This window comes from Dromiciops gliroides, chromosome 1, assembly GCF_019393635.1.
Source record: "Dromiciops gliroides isolate mDroGli1 chromosome 1, mDroGli1.pri, whole genome shotgun sequence".
In the NCBI taxonomy this organism is placed as follows: Eukaryota; Metazoa; Chordata; class Mammalia; order Microbiotheria; family Microbiotheriidae; genus Dromiciops; species Dromiciops gliroides.
Window position 1 is genome coordinate 624784685 of NC_057861.1, and position 20887 is coordinate 624805571.

Consider the following 20887-nt stretch of genomic DNA (forward strand, 5'->3'; position numbering starts at 1 on the left):
CCACTCTCGTAACCCTGTCATAAAAAAAAAGTCAGGCTATGACCTGCTCCTGATGAAGTTATGCTGGCTTTCTGACTGCCACTTCCTTTTTCTAGATATTCCTTAACCACAGAAATTGGGACATTTCCTTTTTCCCTTACTGCAGCACCTCTCCCACTCTTTATGATCAGAAACAGTGGCTTGAATTCCAATCTGACAGTTTTTTCAGTACCCATGGCTGTACACAGTTCACATGGGTTAGATTGGCTTCAACACTGTAACTTCAGCTTGGCTCTCTAATAACTTGAGGATGAATTATCTATTAGCTATTTTTGTTCTGTCCTTTGCAACCTTACAATCACTCCTATTGGAAGAGAAAACAAAATATAATATAATATAAAAGATGAGTAACCTTACATGCTCACCACTCACCCCTATTATAGTCACATCTGCTGTGAGCTGGGTTATTGTCCTATCTTTTGTGATCTTCCTGCTTTTCCTATAACAGCCACCAAGAGCTTTCTACTGTCTTTCACTTTTCTCACCAGACTGAGTTCATAACAGTGTCACCATTCCTGACACTATTTGTATACCTTTACATATTTTTGTAGCCACACATCATGTGTCCTTGCTTCTATAATCAGTACCTATCTTTTAAAAATCTATGCTGGCAAATTCCCAGTGCATCCATATCAATCTTTTTATTTAGACAACGTTCCCTTTTCCTATTCATCAGAACTGCTTTACTTTTGTGTCTTGAGGATTTCTTTCTTGGGAGCTAGCCACTCCTCCTGGACTGAATTTCTCTGTCAAACTTTAGGTCAAAGGATGCTGTCTATTCACTCTGAAACTTCTTCTCTGTGTATGTCACAACTTGTGTAGCACTGCTTGCTTTCTTGATCACAAATTCTAAAATGCAATGGTCACTTCCTTCTAAGGCTTCTAACACGGCCACCTCAGGCAAATCCCCTAAATGAACCCGGGGCTCTTTCCACTTTACCACGCCTCTTTAATTCATACTTCTGTCAAATAAAACCAGGAACAAGTGATCAGCAGTGAGCAACACCCATCAGAGATGACATGTGGCAGTCTACAAGGCACTCTAGACCAGTGGAGCAGGCCAATGACAGTGCCCTAGCCACAGGTATTCCCTATATGTTCCACCATGAAATCAATCAATAAGCATTTAAGTACCCTAGTACCATGAACTCTTCTAGACCCAGAGAACACAAAGAAAGGAATAACAGTCCCTGCACTCAAGAAGCTTACCTTTTATCAAGGGAGAAAACATACAAGTCTAGCCAGAATAAATAAAAATTAAAACCAGGTAGTTTAGGGAGAGAGGGCATAAACATTGGGGGGAAACAGAAGAGATATAAGAAGAATCATCATGTAGAAGGGGGGGGTACTTAAGCTGAGTTGTGAAGGAAACAAGAACTCTTCAACTCAGGTGAGCAGGGAGTACATTCCAGGCATGAATAATAGCCTATTAAAAGGTAGAGACATGAGAGATTAAATGTCTTGTCTGAGGAACAGCAAGACAAAGTAAGTTTGCCTGAACCATGGAATATATGAAGGAGAATAATGTATAATAAGCCTAGAAAAATAGATTGGCTGGTGTCAGGTTGTTAAGGGCTTTTAAAATGTCAGTTTTTATTTTTGAGAGACATGATCAGACCTGTGCTTTAGGAAAATTAGTTTGGCAGCTATGTGAAGGACAGATTCAATAGAAGTTAGTGGAATAGTTCAGGAGAGAGGCAATGAGGGCCCAAAGTAGGATGGTGGCTATGTGAACTGAGAGAAGGGGAAAGATATGAGAGAAGTTGTGGAAGGAGAAATAAAAAAGATGTGAATGATCACATTATGTAAGAGTGAGGAGTCAAGTCAACTCTCCAATGCACAAGCCTGGAAGGTGGGAAAAACAGTTTAAAGAAGAGTTTCAAAATAAAGGGACATTTGTTCATGACAAATGCTTGTGTCCTGCAGTACACAAGTAGACACTGTTTGAGTCCTCACTTCTCATAGTGTATATATGCACTCATAAAAGCATATGCTTCAATTTTATCAGGGTAAAAATATTTTATTGCCGCTTTTCTTATGGTGTTGTTTCACTAAATGCCTCAACTTTTCTGAATTTGTCATCTGTAAACTGGAAGGGGGGAGGGGGGCTTGGTCTGAGGTCTAATCCAACTCTAGAGTTATGATTCTATGAAGTACGAGATAAATTCCAAGATCCTTTCCCACTCTTAATATACAAACCTAAGAAAATTTCAAATTAATTCTTCATTTGCAAACTGATTTATAATTTTTTAATGTACTTTAAAAAAATCTTAATATTATTTTTCCAGTTATATACAAAGACATTTATTTTTATAAAATTTATAAAAACATATAAAAAACATTTGTTTTTTAAAGATTTTGAGTTCCAATTTTTTCTCCTTCCCTCCCTTCCCCCTCTCCAGGACAGCAAGCAAAAAAGATGTACTTTCAAATTGCAGTACTTTTCATAATCACCTATCATTCTTAATTCCTAAATCAAAGCACCTCATAATTATTGTTCCCCCATGCGCTTAAGTTTTCAGGTTTCAACTTGATAGGTTTAGGAGAAAAACATTTTTTTTTTTACTTTATTCTCCTTTGCAGAAGTTATAAGGAACTTTTAAAAACAAAATAAACTGGGGCAGCTAGGTGGCACAGTGGATAGAGCACTGGCCTTGGAGTCGGGAGTACCTGAGTTCAAATCCAGCCTCAGACACTTAACACTTACTAGCTGTGTGACCCTGGGCAAGTCACTTAACCCCAATTGCCTCACTAAAAAAAAACAAAAAACAAACAAAAAAACAAAATAAACCAGCCTTCTTAAGTGTTAATATTTTGGTCTGGTGATACTAGATTTAAAATTTGTTATATAATTTATGCATTTCTAAAAAATATATAACTGAAATTTCAGTCAATACAACTGAGATTTAATCAATGATTTATAAAAATCAAAATCACTTTAGCTATAAATTTGACAGTGAAAACTGTCCCAACCTTCCCTTCCCCTACCCTCCAAATCACTACTTTCTTATAAGTCTTCAAATAAAATACCTTGATAACACAACACATAGGCTTACAGCTCTCCAAACTGCAAATGAAATTCTTTTTCTAATCACTGGCTCCAATTTAATTTTATTAAGCTCTCACATTAGCTCAGTTCTTCCCTATGTGCCTTTATAAATTTGATTTTCTCCCTCTGTCCCAGTCTTTTCCCATCGCCAGTTGCTCTACCTGTTATTGCTCAAGTATGTGAGGAAGAATGGAAAATGGCATGAATCTATGTGAAGACACATAGCAAAAGTGTAAATTTTTCAAATGAATTCTGCACTATATAAAACTTAAGAACTTTTCCCCAGAACATCCAGTTCCCATACCAACTATCGAAATCCCAATATTGCCAGTCCATTACATTCCAGCATGTCTGAATGTATGTGGGAGGAATACGCCATAACCTCAGCAACAAGCTATAAAGAAAAAAAACGTCAGCTCAGAATTTAAGTACTTACAATGGGGTTGGATTAATTTATACAAAATGAGACTTACATCCAACTCAAAAAACAGGTCTCTCTCTTTACTTGCTATCTCATAATCTGCTCGAAGGGCCAAGTCATGAATTTTTGTACATTCTCCTAGGTCCATGCGCTGTAGAGGGAAAAAAAAAAAGCAACATATCAATGCATGAAACATTACCCGTTGTAGAAAGCAACTAAGAAAGGCCAGCATATTTCATTATTCATTTGATTTATCAAGGCTTTCAAATTCCAAAGCCAACTTTAGAAAATTAAGAAAAAGAATACTATTGAAAAGCTTTGTTTCTCTTAATGCTCCAGGCTTTATGAAGTTTTAAAATATTACATTAACAGTTAATCAGGGCCTGGTTGATGTTAGTCCCACAAAATTAAAGGACTATGACAATGAAAACTATACCATAATTAACTTACCTTTGCCCATTTTATTCTGCCATTTGTCACATCAAATTCATTCTGTCATCTGTCAAATGGTTAGTGCATTTGACCCATAAATCTCAAAAAAATTCACATGGTAGGAAGCAGTACATTAAAAAGGGAAACCTTAGGGGCAGCTAGGTGGCACAGTGGATAGAGCACCAGCCCTGGAGTCAGGAAGACCTGAGTTCAAATCCGGCCTCAGACACTTGACACTTACTAGCTGTGTGACCCTGGGCAAGTCACTTAATCCCAATTGCCTCAGCAAAAAAAAAAAAAAGGAAACCTTGAGGAACCAAAGGATTCCAACATTGGAAAGGTCCTCAAAAGATATCCAGTTCTGTTACAATTCAAGGCAAATCCCTGCCCAAAGGTCATCCAGTCTCTGCCTGAGGACTTCAGTACAGACTAAAATGGTCCATTCTAATTTTGGTCTCACTAATATCAAGTTTTCCCTTCTGATTAATCAAAATCTACCTTTCATATTCCGTGAGGCCAAGCTAAGCAAGTATCCAAAGCAGACAAAAAAGGCTAGTCAGGACAACTAGAGTCTGATCAATGTTCTAAGTTTTCATATGGATAAAGACAGACAATATTCCTAGTTGGCCCTACAACTTCATTATAATCATTACTACTGATGATGCTAAATGCACAAGTTATGGAGGCAAAGAGGAGGAAAAAGAGGTAGTCGGGCAAAAGTGGAAGCCAAAACAGTGCATGGGGATCTGGCTTCATAGGGTGTTTTTCTGCATCTAAAAGTACAAGCAGCTATATCAAACCGGGTCTTGAGAGCCCTGGATCTTAGAAATTCAGAGGACTTTATGAGTCACTCCTGACATTTTTATGGCATTTTAAGAGTCCCTTCTCACAACCCTATGACGTGGTACAGGTAATGCTTATAAGCTGAGTAATCATGGGCAAATCACAAGCTCCCAGATAAAGTAGAGAGTCTGTTTTGCATGACTGCTATTTGCAAAAGTTTTGCTTTTTAAATTGGGAGGGATGGGAAAGATGAATAAATGTGTTTTAATTGACAAATAAATGCCACAACCTCTCCAGGCTTCAGTTTTCTCATTAGTAAAATAAAGTTGGACTGAATGGCCTTAAGGTCCCTTCTAGCTCTAGATCTTTAATCCCTATTTTAAAGATGATTAAACGGAGGCTTTCAGAAGATTAAGAGACTCGCTGGGGGTCACATAACTAGTGTGTTTCTAAAGCAGGATCTGAACCCAAGTGTTCTTCCTCCAAATCCCAGTGTCTCAAAAAATGAGTTTGGGTATGTTACTTGTCTACTCAGCACCCCTTCAGAGAAAAAACACCAAAATATGTCCTTTTCCTGCCCTGCAGGGTTACTGTGACAATTGAAGACAATATGTATAAAATACTTTGCCATTTGGAAATATTAAGGGTTTGTAGTAGAACTGGAGGATAAAAGTAGAAGCTAGGTGGCATGTGCAATCTACCACTCTTATGAGGAAATGGCTAGAGCTGCTGTGGTCAAAATAGCTTCCCTATAATCCTTATGTTCCTCCCAAACCTCCTACCCCATCTATCAGTCACCCCAAGTTTGAGCACCTAGGCTCTGGATTTCGGGGAAACTAGAAATGACTTAGAGAAATAGGAAAGATGTCCAAAAAGCCTACTATTCCCACTTACTCTACACTTCTAATTTCTGGGCTTCAGGGTCTTACAACTACTGTCTGATGGGCTTTTGGAGAAACTGCTTTATCTCTTCCAGTAACTGTAAAATCATGAATTAAGAGCTGAGACTTCAGGTGACTGAGAAGACACCTATTCCAATTTGCCAAAAGTCAAACAAGATAGTAAGTGATACGACTAAGATTCAATCCCAGGTAATGAAGCAATGGGAGAGTGGATCAAGAGCTACACTATCCAGGAAAGCTGGTTTGAGTTCCACCTCTTAACTCAAACTAGCTGTGTAGACAAAAGTAAGTCACTTAAGACTTTCTAAGCCTCAGTTTTCTCCTGTGTAGAACTGAGATAACACCAGTAGTACCAACTTTATACGGTTTTGTGAGGTTAAAATATAAGAAGTTATGTAAATTATGAACTTTAAAATATATAAACATCAGTTATTATTAGCTCCAACACAGTTTACACAGTACCATGGTCTCCCTCTATGATATTTGCCTCTGGCTGCACTACTTTAACTGAGTGTTTTTTCCCCTTTTCTTTTGCTATTAAGAAAATATAAATGCCCTTTTAAAAGGAAAAAACCACCTTAAAACTACCTCCTGATTGATGGTGATCTAGATCCCTCCCCTTGAAAAAAAAAGAGAAGAGTTAAGCAAAACTGACAAAGCAACAATGTCTGGCTGTAGATGCAAGATTGCTTCCCTTTGTAGCAAGAGGAGGGTCATGTGTTTCATCCTCTCTTCTCTGGAATCGAGATTATTCATTACAGGTAATAGCTTCAGTTTTTTCATGATTAGCAGCTACTTCTGATTTCTACAGAATCTTGGGAGTTGTGTGTATAGCAGGAGAACAAGAGAACACAAGTGAGAGGGGAAGTAGCAGGGAAAAGAGTAATATTCCTGCCAGTTTGGAAATAAAGCAGGTAAAGCTTCAAAAGAATATTAAATGAGCCTGCTAAGGGCTCTCTTCTCCCATTCTTACACAAAAATCCCAGTGATATCAAGGACTATTTGGATTCTTCTACATGCTATCGCCAAAAAGGAGTGTGAAGTCAATCAACCAAGACAACTTGTTAGGGACCTAATGTGTGCCAAGCACTGTTTTAGGAACTGTGGACAGAAACACAAATACAAAACAGTCCTTGACTAAAGAAACTTACATTCTATCTGCAAGGGCAACATATAGATAAAAGTATATACAAAATAATTTCAAAGAAAGGTACTAGCATCTTGTGGGGAGGGGAAAGAGGATCAGGAAAGCCTTCTTGGAGAAGGTGCTTGTGCTATACTTTGAAGGAAAGAAGGAACCTAAAAAAACATTGAGATGAAGAGAATTTCAACCATGGGGGATAGTGAGTAGAAAGGTATAAGAGGGTCAATTTGACTAGACCACAGACGTGAAGAGAAGTAATAAAGCTGAAGAGATACGTGTCAGGCCAGGTTGTAAAGGATTTTAAATGCTAAAGGGAGTTTATATTTGATCCTAAAGGTATTAGGGTGCTGCAGGGAATGACATCAGCTAGCCTAAGCTTCAGGAAAATAACTGGCAGCTACTATGTGAAAGGGTGAATTCAAGAACAACTTTAGACAGGGAGACCAACTAGAAAGCATAGCAATAGTTCAAAGGCCTATTGGGGTGGCTGTGGGAGAGAGGTGAGAACCATGTTGGGAGAATCAGCAAGATTTGGCAAGTGATTGAAATGTGGGTAGAGTCAAGTAAGTCAAGTTCAAGGACAACAAAAGATTGAAAACGTGTGTGGTTTGGGGATAAGACACCCACTGTGGAATGTCCCTTAGGTGATGCAGGATTGAAGCAGAGGAAAGAGGCTGACTAGATATATATGTAAGTCTGACAATCATCTGCACAGAGATAATTAAATCCATGTGAACAAGGTCACTGAGAGAATGGAGAAAGAACCCTGAAGTAACCCAATTGTTAGGGGTTATCAGATGGACAACAAAGACTGAAAAAGCAGCTATACAAGTAGGAAGAGAAGCCGAATAGTGTAGCCAATTGTGTCAAATAGTAATAGCTAGCATTTATATACTACTTTAAGGTTTGCAAAGCACTTACAAACATCATCTCATTCTATCCTTTCAACAGCCCTGTGAGGCAGATGCTATTATTAACCATTTTTCAGATGAGAAAACTGAAGCATAGTAAGGTTAATGGGGCATAAAACAACTAGTAAGTGTCAGAGAGGCTATTGTTCTATTCCCTTCACTACCTGGTTGCTGTCCTACAGGCAGATGAAAAAGGCTGATAAGTGAGATACGGTCACTGGATTTGACAACCTTAATGTTGGAGAGCTTTGTGTCAGATGAATGGGGGGGGGGGGGGGTTAACTGGGCCAATTTGCCGGAAGAGATGGGAAGGGATAGAATCAAGGACATGTGTAGAGGGGGTGGCCTTGGTAAGAAGGGCCACCTCTTCACAGACTAAAGCCAAAGGATGATATAAAGAATCAATCATTGTACAGAAGGGGAAAACAGGAAGGACACTAAATAGCCTATACTTTTCAGTAATGCATGAGTTGAGGTCCTTAGTTGAGAGGAAGGAAGGAGGGGGAGTAGAATGAGACTTGAGGAGAGAAATCTGGAATAGTCACTGGTTGATTACTCAGCTTCGGAGAGGGCCCAGTCAAGAACATAAATTTTAGTGGCCCCAGCATGACTTCCCCCAGCTCTGTTTGGTAGCATGTGAGCAGGAACAGAGGAAGCAGATGGTGAGAGTTGTCCAGGGTTACAGTTTGGCAAGGTATAATTGATGGTGGGGGTGGGTAGAACAGACACCAGAACAGGATTATGTATTCAAATGGTTAATTCTAGAGTTCAGAATGAAAAGAAGAAAAAGAAGCAGGAACAATGGCCTGAGGACTACTAAAGAGAAGAGGGAATGGAGGTCACAATAAAGAGGAAGAATAGATTTAGAAGACAAAAGGATTGGTGAACTGACTGGTTATGCTCACATAAAGGAACTTCAGAATTTCACAGTGTGATCATCTCTTCAGGTGGCTGAGGTGAACTGAGGGTGTGCATCCTAAGAGTTGAGGGGCTTAGAGGTTAGAGAACCTCAATTTGTATGCTGAAAAGAACAGGGGTTGGTAATGCAGTCCAAACACCTTCACTGTTGTACTTTGAAAAATAAGGAAAAGTTATTGACATCAAAAAAAGTCATCCTGTAACAACACACAAGGCCACTTCTAGAAATGACCATATTGAAAATAGCTTTTTATTAATTTTTCATAAACTGTATTCCAAATAATGATATAAACCTGGTTATTCTTGCCCTAAGTTTTTCTTAGACTACTTAAGCAACGTTAAAAATTGCAATCTATTACCGATCCAAGTTTCTTACTACAAAAGTAGATTTTTAAGAAGAATGCACACACAGACACTAGACCTATTTGCCCCACTTAACATTTTTTTTCAAAATTTTTAGACACTTAAGTCTACTCAGCCCATTTTAAAAGAGCTATCATATACAATAATGACAGTAGATTACTTGAGAGGGACCCTAAGAATTTTCATTCTTAAAAGATGACAGTTTGGCCTATTCAGCTAACTATTCAGCTCAAATAGAACCAAGAAATAATCAAATATATTCAATGGAACAAACTAGAGACTGATTGCATTACATTTCAATCATGATGGATTAAAAATAGATAAAACATGGAAATACAAGAAGTTTGCCCCAAAGCACATTTAAGTCCAAAAAACAATTTCTAAACCTGAAGGGACCTTAGAGAGCATGTAATCCAACTTCCTCGTTTTTATAAGAAACTCATCAGGTTAAATCCATTGTTTAACATCACATAGCAAAGCAATAAGAGAGAGAACAAAGTGGATTTTCTTAGTCCAGACCCAATATATCACAGCCAAGCTGCTAGGCCATGCTCTCAACCTGTATCAAAATTCTAATAACTAGGTTCTTAAATCGTTTATAATAACCCAACTTCCTACTTTGTAGTTCAGTCTCAATAACTGAATTCTGATTTCATTCCCTTGTACCTGAATCCCTGCCTTTATACCTCATGCTATCCATACCCTACTTCCCATAGGACTAGGGTCCCATTTTGCTATCTCAAAAGTCCACTCAGGAACCAGAACCTTGACCCAAATACACAGTCTTGGTATCTTACTTCCATTACCTGTGGTCCTGAAGCTCTTGGGAGACTTGGTGCAATATAGCCTATTCCTCAGATCCAAATCACCTGCCCTAACTAATCTCCCTAGAGCAGGAGTTCTGAATTGTTACTGACCCCACCCCACCCCCAAATCTGATGAAGCCTAACATTTCTAAAGTTTGTTGCCTACATTCATAATTGATGGAAATAACTAAATTTCAGTCAGAGATCAGTGAAAATAAAACTGTTTTTCCTCTGCCCTCCCTCTTATACGGTATATGGACCCTAGGGTAAGAACTCCTTTAAAGCCTTTTCCACCATCCCCCATCCCTGAGTAAGAAGAGCTATGTGAAAGAGTTTTATATCACAAGTTTAGGGGATGTCTCGTTCAATGGAATCCACTTTCATAATGTTCATAACTGACAATAAGTCTTCAAGTAATTCCCTCCAATCAATACTAGAGAATTATACACTTATCCTTGAAATGAAGACTATATGCTGCAATGTCACACCTCTAAGGGCAAAAATATTTTACGTTCATAATTACTATGCTAAAGAGAGTTTATTGCTTTTAAACTATTATTATAAAAATATGGTTTTCTTACTGTAGTATTTTGAGGGTAAATCTTATTTAAGAGCAGTACCCAGAATTTCTGCAAACTCAAATTCATTTAGCTATTTGCCCTCCCTCCTTCCTTAGGACAGACACGATTATAAAATATTCCTAACTTTTTTGTCATGGATTCCTCTGGCAGTCTGATGAAGCCTATAGACCTCAGAATGTTTTTTGAATGAATAAAAGGCTAAAAAGGAAAACAATTATATTGAAACTCTAAGTAATATTTATGAAAACATCAGATTATTTTTAAAATATAGACGATTTTTTAAAAATTTACACTACAGATGAAATTTATTCATGGACCCTTAAGGGGAGTGGACACCAAGTTAAGAATTCCTGCTTTAAAAAAAAAAAAACAAAAAAAACCTCCTGCTTTAAATTTGGAACTATGCTCAAAGGGCTATAGAACTGTGCATACTCTTTTATCCAGCCATACCACCACTAGGTTTATATCCCAAAGACGTGCCCCAAAGAGTTAAGAGGTATTTGTACAAAATTATTTACAGCAGCTCTTTTTGTGGTGGCTTAAGAATTGGAAATCAAGGGAATGCCCATCAACTAGGGAATGGCTAAACAAGCTGTGGTATATGATGGTGATGGAATATTATTGTGATATAAGAAATGACAAGCAGGATGGTTCAGAAAGGCCTGGAAAGACTTGTATGAACTGATGTATAGTGAAGTGAACAGAACCAAGAGAACATTGTGCACAGGGACAGCAATATTGTTTGATGAACTGTGAATGACTTTAACTATTCTCAGCAATAGAATAACCCAAGATAATCCCAAATGACTAATGAAGCATACTATCCACCTCCAAAGAAAGAACTGATTGAACAGAGACTGAAGCATGCTAATTTTCATTTTATTTCATTTTTCTTTTATTCAAATTCTCTTATACAAAATGACTAATATGATGTTTTACATAATTGCACATGTATAAACCTATATGTTTGCTTGCCATCTCAGAGAGGGAGGAGGGATAAAATTTGGAACTCAAAACGTTTAAGTAAAAATGTTTATTTTTTTAAAAAGAATTCCTGCTTTAGAATTCATTTAAAGCCTATAAAGATCAAAAAGTGCATGTTTATGGTGGAATATACAAAATTATACACAGCTTTACAAACAGTAGTAATTTAACAAATGTTAGTTGTCTTTAACCTAGATTTGGTATAATGAAATCCAGAAAGTGAAACATTCAGAACTGAAGTAGGTAGTTTTAGGACAAATAAAAAAGGAATTACTTCTTTATAGAAAAAGAGAGTTCATGAATCCAAGATGTTAGATAAGCAGAAAATATAAACCATTTGGAAGATGACTAATAAAAGCATAAATTATCAGTCTTCCCACCTTAGCCCTCCTTTCAAGATGCAATTTGGCAGAGTGAAAGAAATTAAACATCGTATAAGAAGTCCTGGAGTCAAGGCCTAACTCAATAGAATGGGTAATTAATTTCATCTCTCAGATATTTCAATTTGCTTATCTACATCATGAAGATAACACAGGCAATACCACCCTCCAATGGTTGTAGTGAGAAAAGTGCTTTGTAAACTGTAGAATTTTATGCAAGTGTGAGCTTTTAGGACCCTATTATAGGGAAACTAAAGCTGTTTAAGGTAGATTCCAAATCTTTGCTAATACCAAGTGCTAAGTTCTCCCACGATGTGCCATGACCCAGTATATCAATGACAATTCTAACATATCTAAATTAAAATTACTCTTGTACACATACATCAAATTCTTATTAGAGAAAACAGTGAATCACATTAAACACCACTTCAGTGACATAAAACTACCATATGCTAGGGGAAATGAAGATATGGAAAATTCAAATATAACAATAAGAGTGCTGAGAATTCCATTAAATTGCAGCCAAGCCTGGCCTCTCCCAGGCTGCCAACTTTCCCTTTATGTATATTTTTCATATCTGAAATAAAGTAAATATAAGCAAGTATACAAACTCCATGCCAGAAAACTCAAATAGCAACTAGTCCAAGAAACCTTTGAGAGAATAAATCTCACTCAATGGACTATGTCTTGTTACTTTTGCACTCAAATGAAGGACTTGAAAAGTACTTTAACTACCACAAGTGGTAGCTATCTGATACTTTTCCTTCTACTCTTTCCTTTTGCAACATTGTCTGTTGTTGAGAGCTGAGTAAACTAGATAGAACTAAGCGATGTAACACTACTGTAACTAAGAGCACTCTTACAAGGATCATAGTTTTTGTCATAGAACTCATAAGTGCTATTACAATCATAACAGCATCTCCTGTTTCTAAAGCACTTTCCTCACAATCACACCTTAAGGAAGATTAACCATATTTTATTGTTAAGGAAACAGACTTAGAGAAGCTAACTTGTCCAAAATAATGCAACTAGCAAGTAGCAGATCAATGACCAGAAGCCAGGAGTCTTTTGACTCTCAATTCCCAACACCAAAGAGTAATAAAATCAAGTTTAATCAAGTTCTCAATAGGAAACAGCTTTGCTCACTGTCTTACTTCCTTGTGTCTACCCCAGACTACTGAAAACAAGTGTATTGAAAGAATCTTTCAATTATTTATCTCTATTAAATTCTACTTAAAAACTTGCCTCTAGCTCACTTTTCAACTTCATACCTAATTTAATTTCCTGAACACATGAACCCCAAGAAACCTCCATTTCTGTTCCACCCCACCATCTCTGTGGACATTAGAAAATTCTTTCCAGGGTTTTATCCCCCAGTTGGAGACACTGCACCAAAAGTAAGATAATTAAAGAGGTTAGGAAAAACTAGAAGCCTACCTACAGTAGCCACCTAAGCACTGAAGAATGCTACAGCTATAAGAGAAACTTCAGAGCATTAAGATCTTAACCTTTTTTATGTTATAGACCCCTTTGGCAGTCTGGTAAAGCCTATGAACTATTTCTTAGAATAATGTTTTAAATATACAAATTACTTAGGATTAGAAAAGAAATATTAAAATAGTTACCAAAATATTAAAATGAAAAGAAAACAAGTTCAGGGACCCTAGTCTTATAACCTAGGTCTTAGAGGAAACCAAACCCAACATGGGGAAATGACGTGTTCAAGATTAAACCGTCAAATTAGGACCCAAAACATAGTATACTTTCTCCTAAACAGTACCAGCTATTACCTTACTATGTATTTTTCTAAGTGGGCTACACTTATCTCACCACTAGAACGATTTTAAGATAATTTTTAATTGCTATACAGTACTTAATACAGCATTATTACAAGTGGGTACTTAAATCTTAACCTCACAATATATACTCAATGTCTTTGAAAAATGTCACTCAGTGAGCAAACAACCCCCCCCCCCCCGACGAAATTTCAAGTTGCTCAAAATGGCTCCCTTTCAGTTTCTTCCATACACAATTCCAGAATATAATCCTGGATCGTTCCCCCTACAGCTTTCTAATCAGAAGTTATTAATGGTGTAAAAGATGATTACTATTGATCAACAAAGGTATAGCATAAAAATAGCTGTATGATTACCAAATACCCTATTCAAACTGTACTTATAGCTATGGTAGTCAAGTTACCAGCTTTTGAAATACCAAAGATGAAACTGACTGCTCTTCTGGCTCTTTCCTCAAGGTAATAATAGACAAAGAAATGATTCGTCACAGAGACAATTATCTCTTAGAAAAAAGTATCATGCTTCAATACTTTGAAGGATCTGTAGTTTTGTTGTCCTCCACCAATACAAATGGCAACTCTTCTATAACTTAGCAGATGATCTTCAGGAGTTACTGTGACCTAAAAATTCTTCACCCTACAGCCACCCTGGTGATAAACCTTTCTGAATTTAGCTAGTATTTCATGGTTTGATAGCAGGGAATAGCAGCCTATTGAGATGGTCCTATTGAGACGAAAGACATATAATCCATCCATTGCTATCAAGTACACATTGCTAATAATGCCCTAATACTGTATAGAAATTAAACCTCTTCTAATTATTTGAGAATAGCTAGTAACATATAGACCAGAAGCTTTTCTAGCTACATAGGATCTGCCAGAGCTTCCAGTCCAGTGACATAGCCTTTAAAAATCTAGGTTCAGGGGCAGCTAGGTGGCACAGTGGATAAAGCACTGGCCCTTGATTCAGGAGGACCTGAGTTCAAATCCAGCCTCAGACACTTATCACTTACTAGCTGTGTGACCCTAGGCAAGTCACTTAACCCCAACTGCCTCACCCCCCCCCAAATATCTAGGTTCATACCCCATGCCAAAATGATCACTTTAGTGAATGTACACCATAAAGCCCTCAAAATTGTTGATGGAAGGAACACATCTAAGGAAACCATGAAAATTTCTGGACTCCACTAATATTTGCAGAGCTATGTGCAAGGCATTTTGTTAGTAGGGATATAATAAGATAAACTCATGCAAAGTTAAGTGAGCAGAACCAGGATAATATTATATACAGTAACAGCAATATTATGAGGAGGAACAACTGTCAAATAAATACTTAGCTATTCTGATCAAGACAAAGATGTAAGACAATTCTAAAGATCTCATGATAAAAGATGCTATCTACATCCAGAGAACTGATCTGAATACAGATCAAAGCATACTTAAAAAAAAAAAAAAGAAGAGGGCAGCTAGGTGGCACAGTGGATAAAGCACCAGCCCTGGATTCAGGAGGACCTGAGTTCTAAATCCAGTCTCAAACACTTGACACTTACTAGCTGTGTGGCCCTGGGCAAATCACTTAATCCTCATTGCCCCACCCCCAAAAAAAAAAGAAAGAAAGAAAAAAATAATAGCAGACTAGCTAATTTACATAATTAACATTTTCACCAACACTTTTAATTCTAGACAATCAGCAAACCAGTCAATCAAGCCCTGATTTGTAGCAGTTGCCCCAATTTATAAGATACATGCAAGATGGAAAATTTAAGAGTTAGCTCTGAAGAGCCAGTATGAGCTGGCCCCAACACATGTCTGATTCAACACCTGATTGTTAACCTAGTAACAAGAATCTCTTCCATTAGCCAAGCAGGCTGGTCCTCAGCCTACAGACTTACAGTCAAGTCTTAGACTCATCCTCAGTCTTTGTGATGGGGTCAACCAGAGATTGCCTCCCACTGACAATCTTCAAGAAATGGGTCAACTTCAAAGGAGACATGAGGTTCGGATTTTAGTGGAGAAAGTTAAAAGCAAAATAAAACAGGGCAGGGAAGCTAGGTGGTGCAATGGATAGAGTACCAGTCCTGAAGTCAGGAGAACCTGAGTTCAAATTCAGCCGCAGACATTTACAAGCTGTTTGACTGTGGGCAAGTTACTTCACCCTAACTGCCACCAAAATAAAATAAATGGAACAAAAATAACATTTAAAATGGGAGAAAAAAATCTACATTTACTGACTTTCAAATACTGCTTTTCTAAAATAGTGACATGATATGAATTTGCAAAAAGGAAACCAGCCACTAATGGATTTAAAAGTTCTCCACAGGGGCAGCTAGATGGCGAAGTGGTTAAACCGCTGACCCTGGATTCAGGAGTACCTGAGTTCAAATCCGGCCTCAGACACTTAACACTAGCTGTGTGACTCTGGGCAAGTCACTTAACCCCCATTGCCCTGCCAAAAAAAAAAAGTTCTCCACAAAAAAAGTTAAGTAAAGCCTATTAGTTTTTTAAAATAAAAACAGAGAGAAAGCCATGAATCTAGATTACTGGCAACACTGATGAATGTGATTGCTGAGGGTCTAGAAACAGATCACTCTGCTTGCCTAAAATAACAGCTAATAGACAAATGTACACATGGCTATTTCAGGAAATAACAATATTTCCTTAGTACTCATGGTGACCAACTTTGTGAAGTCTAATAATTTTATGTAAATAATTTTATAGCAGTAAGACATACAATAGTTCTATTATACCCAAAGACATTTCTTTCTCAAGGTTACATATATAATTTGAAGGGCACCAGGAAATTTCTTCTAGGCTAAGTAAAATAAAGCACCAGCTGAACAGCTTCTCCTAAGACAGCAACAATTCTTTCTTTACTTTATTGTATATACTATGAAAAAGCACGTACCGTTCCAGCAAGAATGTCATGAGGACAGCAGTCCAGGAGATGGCTCTTGCAGACACGATCATCTGTAAACTTCACCCTCTGTCTGGTTTCGTCTCCTGAAATTCATGTTTGGTTTTAAATAAGACAGTATTACATTATCCATGCATGGGTATCTGCTGCAACAATTCACCTGGATTTGCCGACTATCAATTTTGTGTACTCCCCATCAAATTCACTGAAAAACAGGGTCTAGAAACATAACTGGAAACTGGACTACTGATGTATTTATAGACAAGTATATCATGACAGAGTATGGGATCTTACCAAATGAGGTCTGACCTGCCCATTATGCAAAATAGTCAAATAGCCACAATTAAAAGGCTTTAACAATTTTCAGAAGTTTACCTGGACCCTCCTCAAGGAGAACAGATAAGGGATATGGATACCAAAATCCATGTTTTTCAGGGGGCCACGAATCAAAGAATATGACACTTACACCTCCTAATTTCCACCAGCAACAGGTACTTATACTTCTATTTTGTTGATGTGGACAACTGAGTAGACAGTGTTTTTTGTCCAGAGTCCAGGAAAAGCATTCAAACTTCACTGTAGAACCCTGTAATCTGGGCATCTCCCTGGTTCCCTTTTCCCCACCCCTAAAGATATTTTGGCATTTGGGAGTCACTTTTAACAAGACAATATGAGAAAGGCAGAAAGAAACTAGGTTAGTCAATACACACTGCGAGCTCCAACACATACTGTACCCATCTGCATTCTTCAAGACCTCAGCTGCAGAATTTTATGCCCGCTGTTGAAAAGTTTTAAAGGAAAAGTTTTCTTGCCCACACCTGCAGTAAGGAAGTCAGGGGAATGATACATAAAAGTAAAGGCAAAGTGGCAATGGAATGTGACAATTTTAAGGCTAATCTGTGTATATGACACAGATCTGTGTAATACTAAAGTAGGACTATATTTTAGGATTTGCAAGCATCCAGGATTAATGTAGTGTCTTTTTTATTGAAAATGTTTTCTTTCTAAACTACACTTTTAAAGTTACTTGTGAAAAAAGCAAACACTTTTTTGTTATAACAGCTTTAAAAATTGGTTGTGACTCACGGCTCGATGAACATGAGGCTTTTCTGCAACTCCCTTGCAGATTGATGTAGGCAGGCAAAGATACACTGAACCTTTATAAATAAAATAGAGGGGCCACAATTGTTCAGTTTGTATGAAATAAAAATATGGGAAGCAATTCAAAAGCAACTCAATATACAAAGAAAGCTAAAAAGCACTTATTCATCTATGAAATAAAGTGCAAAGAATCTGCACAGCCCTGAAAATGTGCCAGTGTGAATTTACACCTTCATTATTTTGGTAGAAAAGAAAACACAAACCACAACTGGAATAGAATTTTGTTTTTTGGGTTTTTTTGGATTGTTTGTTTTGCAAAGGATGCAACAGCCTTTTTTCCTAAGACAAATTAGAATTTCGCTTTCCTATCTATAGTACAAACCTACCTATGTCTGTAAGGAGTTGACTAAACACTGGGTTTCTCATGTGAAGGCTTCATAAGGTGGTGATAAAGTCACTTTGCACAAACCCCCATATTAGAAAAGCCGACCTTACATTTTCTCTTGCAATGAAACAATAAAAATGGCACTTGGGTATATTATCTGCATATTAGGCTCCCTCTCTGATAGAAACTTCTTCCCAGAGGTAGCCTAGGAAAAACACTGCCACATGGCTTAGACACATCCTGTCTGTGATCAAAAAACTCAGGCCCTTTGCTAAATTCCCTATTTTCTCGTAGGGTGGCTGTTTCTAGGCCAACGAGCAAGGGTATGTGTGCAGGAGAGGAGGAAGTAAAAGTCGGCCCTGGGGCAAAGAAAAGACGGTCAAAAGCGGGCAGTATCTGCTGGTTAGCGTTGAGGGGGGTTTGTAAACCACCAAATATATACAAATCAGTTACTCTGAGCCGGCAACTATTCACACCCTTTAAGTTTCGCTCAGGTTGGGGGGGCAGAAGAAGCCACGAAGGAGGATTCAATTTTCAGGAGGGCAAAAAGAACCGCCCGAGCCTCCAGAGGAAGGATGTGCGTGGAGGTAGCCAGCGCCCCGCGGCCTCTTGTCTGAGTGGAAAGAAAGGGAGTGAGCCACAAAGAGGCCCAAGCTGGGCCTCCTCAGGCTGAGGACGGAGTGCGTATGCATGCGTGCTGGGGCATGGGGAGAGAATCCGGTAAGGAAGATGCCCGAGGCACCCGAGGCATCGGCCTCCAGGAGGCAGGATCCGGGCGGAGACAAAGGGGCCCAAGGCCTGGGCCTCCGAGAAAGGCCAGCCGACGCAGGGAGGCCAGAGGCGGCGGCACAAAAGGCCCAGGCGTTTCGCCTGGGCGGGCGGGGGAGACAAGAGAAGGAGCTCGGGTCACCTGGGGCGCACGCGCAAGGCCGGGCAGGCCGTTTCCCACCCACCCACCCCCATTCCCTCCCCCGCTTCGGGCCGGCCGGGCAGCCCAGGCCCCACCACCTCCTTCCCGCCCCACCCCCCGCCCCAACCTCCGCTCCCCAGCATCACCACCCGCCATTCCCGGCCGCGGGCTCCTCGGCCGCTCCCTACTCACCGTCCCGGGCCGTGCCCATGAGCTGATCCAGCAGGGCCCGCATCTGCGCCTGAGCCGACATCGTTGGCTGCGGCGGGTGGGAGAGAGGGAGAGAAAGAGCCGCTGGTGACCTGGCCGGAGGTTCCTCTCACGGCGCCAGCGGTAGCGGCGGCCTTCGGCTGCTACGAGTTCGAGACGGGTCGTGTCGGCCTCGAGAGCTCTACTTCTCTCCTGCTCGCTCCTTCCCTACCGCGGAGGTCCTTGGGAGGAAGTGCGTATGCACTGAGAAATAAAGGCTTCTGGGTGTTGTAGTCCGATTGAGGTGGGGTTAATGGATTGGGTGGGACTTTTCACGCTCTAGTTTTCACTGGGCGATGCTCAGGGGAAAGCGCTCGAAATCCTTTGACACAACTCAAGCTCTTTGATGTCTTCTCGGAGCTAGTTTTTACGTCTTCCTACTACACTCAGTACTTAAAAGGGTTTAAGAAAGAATCAATACTTATTTTGTTTTAGTGAGGCAATTGGGGTTAAGTGACTTGCCCAAGGTCACACAGCTAGTAAGTGTCAAGTGTCTGAGGTCGGATTTGAACTCAGGTCCTCCTGACTACTGGGCCGGTGCTCTAGCCACTGCGCCAGTTAGCTGCCCCAAGAATCAATACTTTTTAACATGCATTGATTGAGGACCTACTATGCTGCATATTGTTATAAAAACAAAACGGGCCCTCAGCGAGTTTACACTTCCCCAGAAGGGAACTAACCATACACTCAAAATACCAAAAAATACAAAGTGACTTTGAGGAGGGAGAATTAACACCTTGGGGTAATCAGGAAGGAAAAGAACTCTTATAGGAAGCCTTGCCGGAGCTCAGTTTTGCTGGGGGCTAGAAGCAGAGGTGAGGAGAGTGAGCACTGTAGGCCTTGCAGGACTGTGCAAAGCCATGGAGATATTAGAAGGGATGTCTCCTAAGAGAAACTTTATGCAAGTAGGGCAGTTTGGCTGCCGTGGAGAGAGCATGAAGGAAACTAATGTTATAATAAAATCTTAAAACCCACAAAAGCATATATATAGCACTTTAAAGCTCACAAAAGTTTGACCAGGGTGATGGAGAGAGGGGGTGAGATGGAGGATAGCATTTATTTAACACCTACTATGTGCCAGGCACTGTGCTAAGTGCTTTTTATGATGATCGAAGAAGAAAGGCTCTGAGATTGTGGAGGAATGCAAAAGGCTTCTTATAGAAGATGAGCCAAATTCTCAGCAATGCAATTGTTATGGGCCCCGGGTACCTCAGAAGTTTTCTGGGGGAAATCAAGGGACCTTCTCTTTGAGAAACTAAACCAAAGGACAGATACACCTAAAGAAATAAGTGGCACCTGATCTGGACTTCGATAACTCCAGGACCACCACCCTTCATTCCAGTCTCCCCCACCCCTTCAGGAAATAACCCTATTAGGCATGACTGCTGCCAAAAGTAGCTGGAGGGGACAGAACAACCGTCCCTCGCCAGACTGCTTCCAACCTACAGTTAAGGGCTAAAATTCTAGCTAAACTGTCTAAAATATCTAATGAGTGGTCGCCAATAAATTATAAGCTTTAGCAAGAGTTAGACTTTTAAGCATTTATTAAGGAGAATAAGAATTTGGTAAAGAGAGAGAGAAAGGCCTAGATTCCTATCTATTAAAGGGAGAGCACATTTCTAGCTCCGCTCTCCACCAGAGTCCAAAGGAAAGAGCCCGAGACTGAGTGCCAGTCTCTTCCTTCCTCCTCCCACTAGCCCGCGTCACTTCCTTCTCCAAAGAAAAGACTCCTGGTCTTGCCCTCAAAGACCTTCGCTTCATGGGTGGAACTCTTCTACAGTAAGTCTCCAGCAGGTGGCGTCATTCCAATCGTTACACTA

The 20887-nt window shown here is 39.4% G+C and overlaps 1 protein-coding gene across 5 annotated transcripts in view; it reads right to left on the reverse strand.

Annotated features, from left to right (window-relative positions):
* The window catches only part of LUC7L (LUC7 like), a 44833-nt gene extending 25593 nt beyond the window's left edge, over positions 1–19240 (reverse strand). For 3 of the 5 annotated variants that reach the window (XR_006355786.1, XM_043998425.1, XM_043998435.1), the window contains exons 1-3: positions 19011–19240; positions 16414–16508; positions 3562–3660 (exon numbers count right to left, since the gene is read on the reverse strand). Coding sequence is in view for 4 of the 5 variants with exons in the window: in XM_043998425.1 (XP_043854360.1) it covers positions 3562–3660; positions 16414–16508; positions 19011–19071 (255 nt within the window). In the remaining variant the exon portion in view is untranslated. Of the gene's footprint in view, positions 1–3561; positions 3661–16413; positions 17241–17508; positions 17580–19010 lie in introns of those variants that run through there. The other 2 variants (XM_043998460.1, XM_043998445.1) reach the window with 2 other exon arrangements.
* Between the last annotated feature and the right edge of the window lie 1647 nt (positions 19241–20887).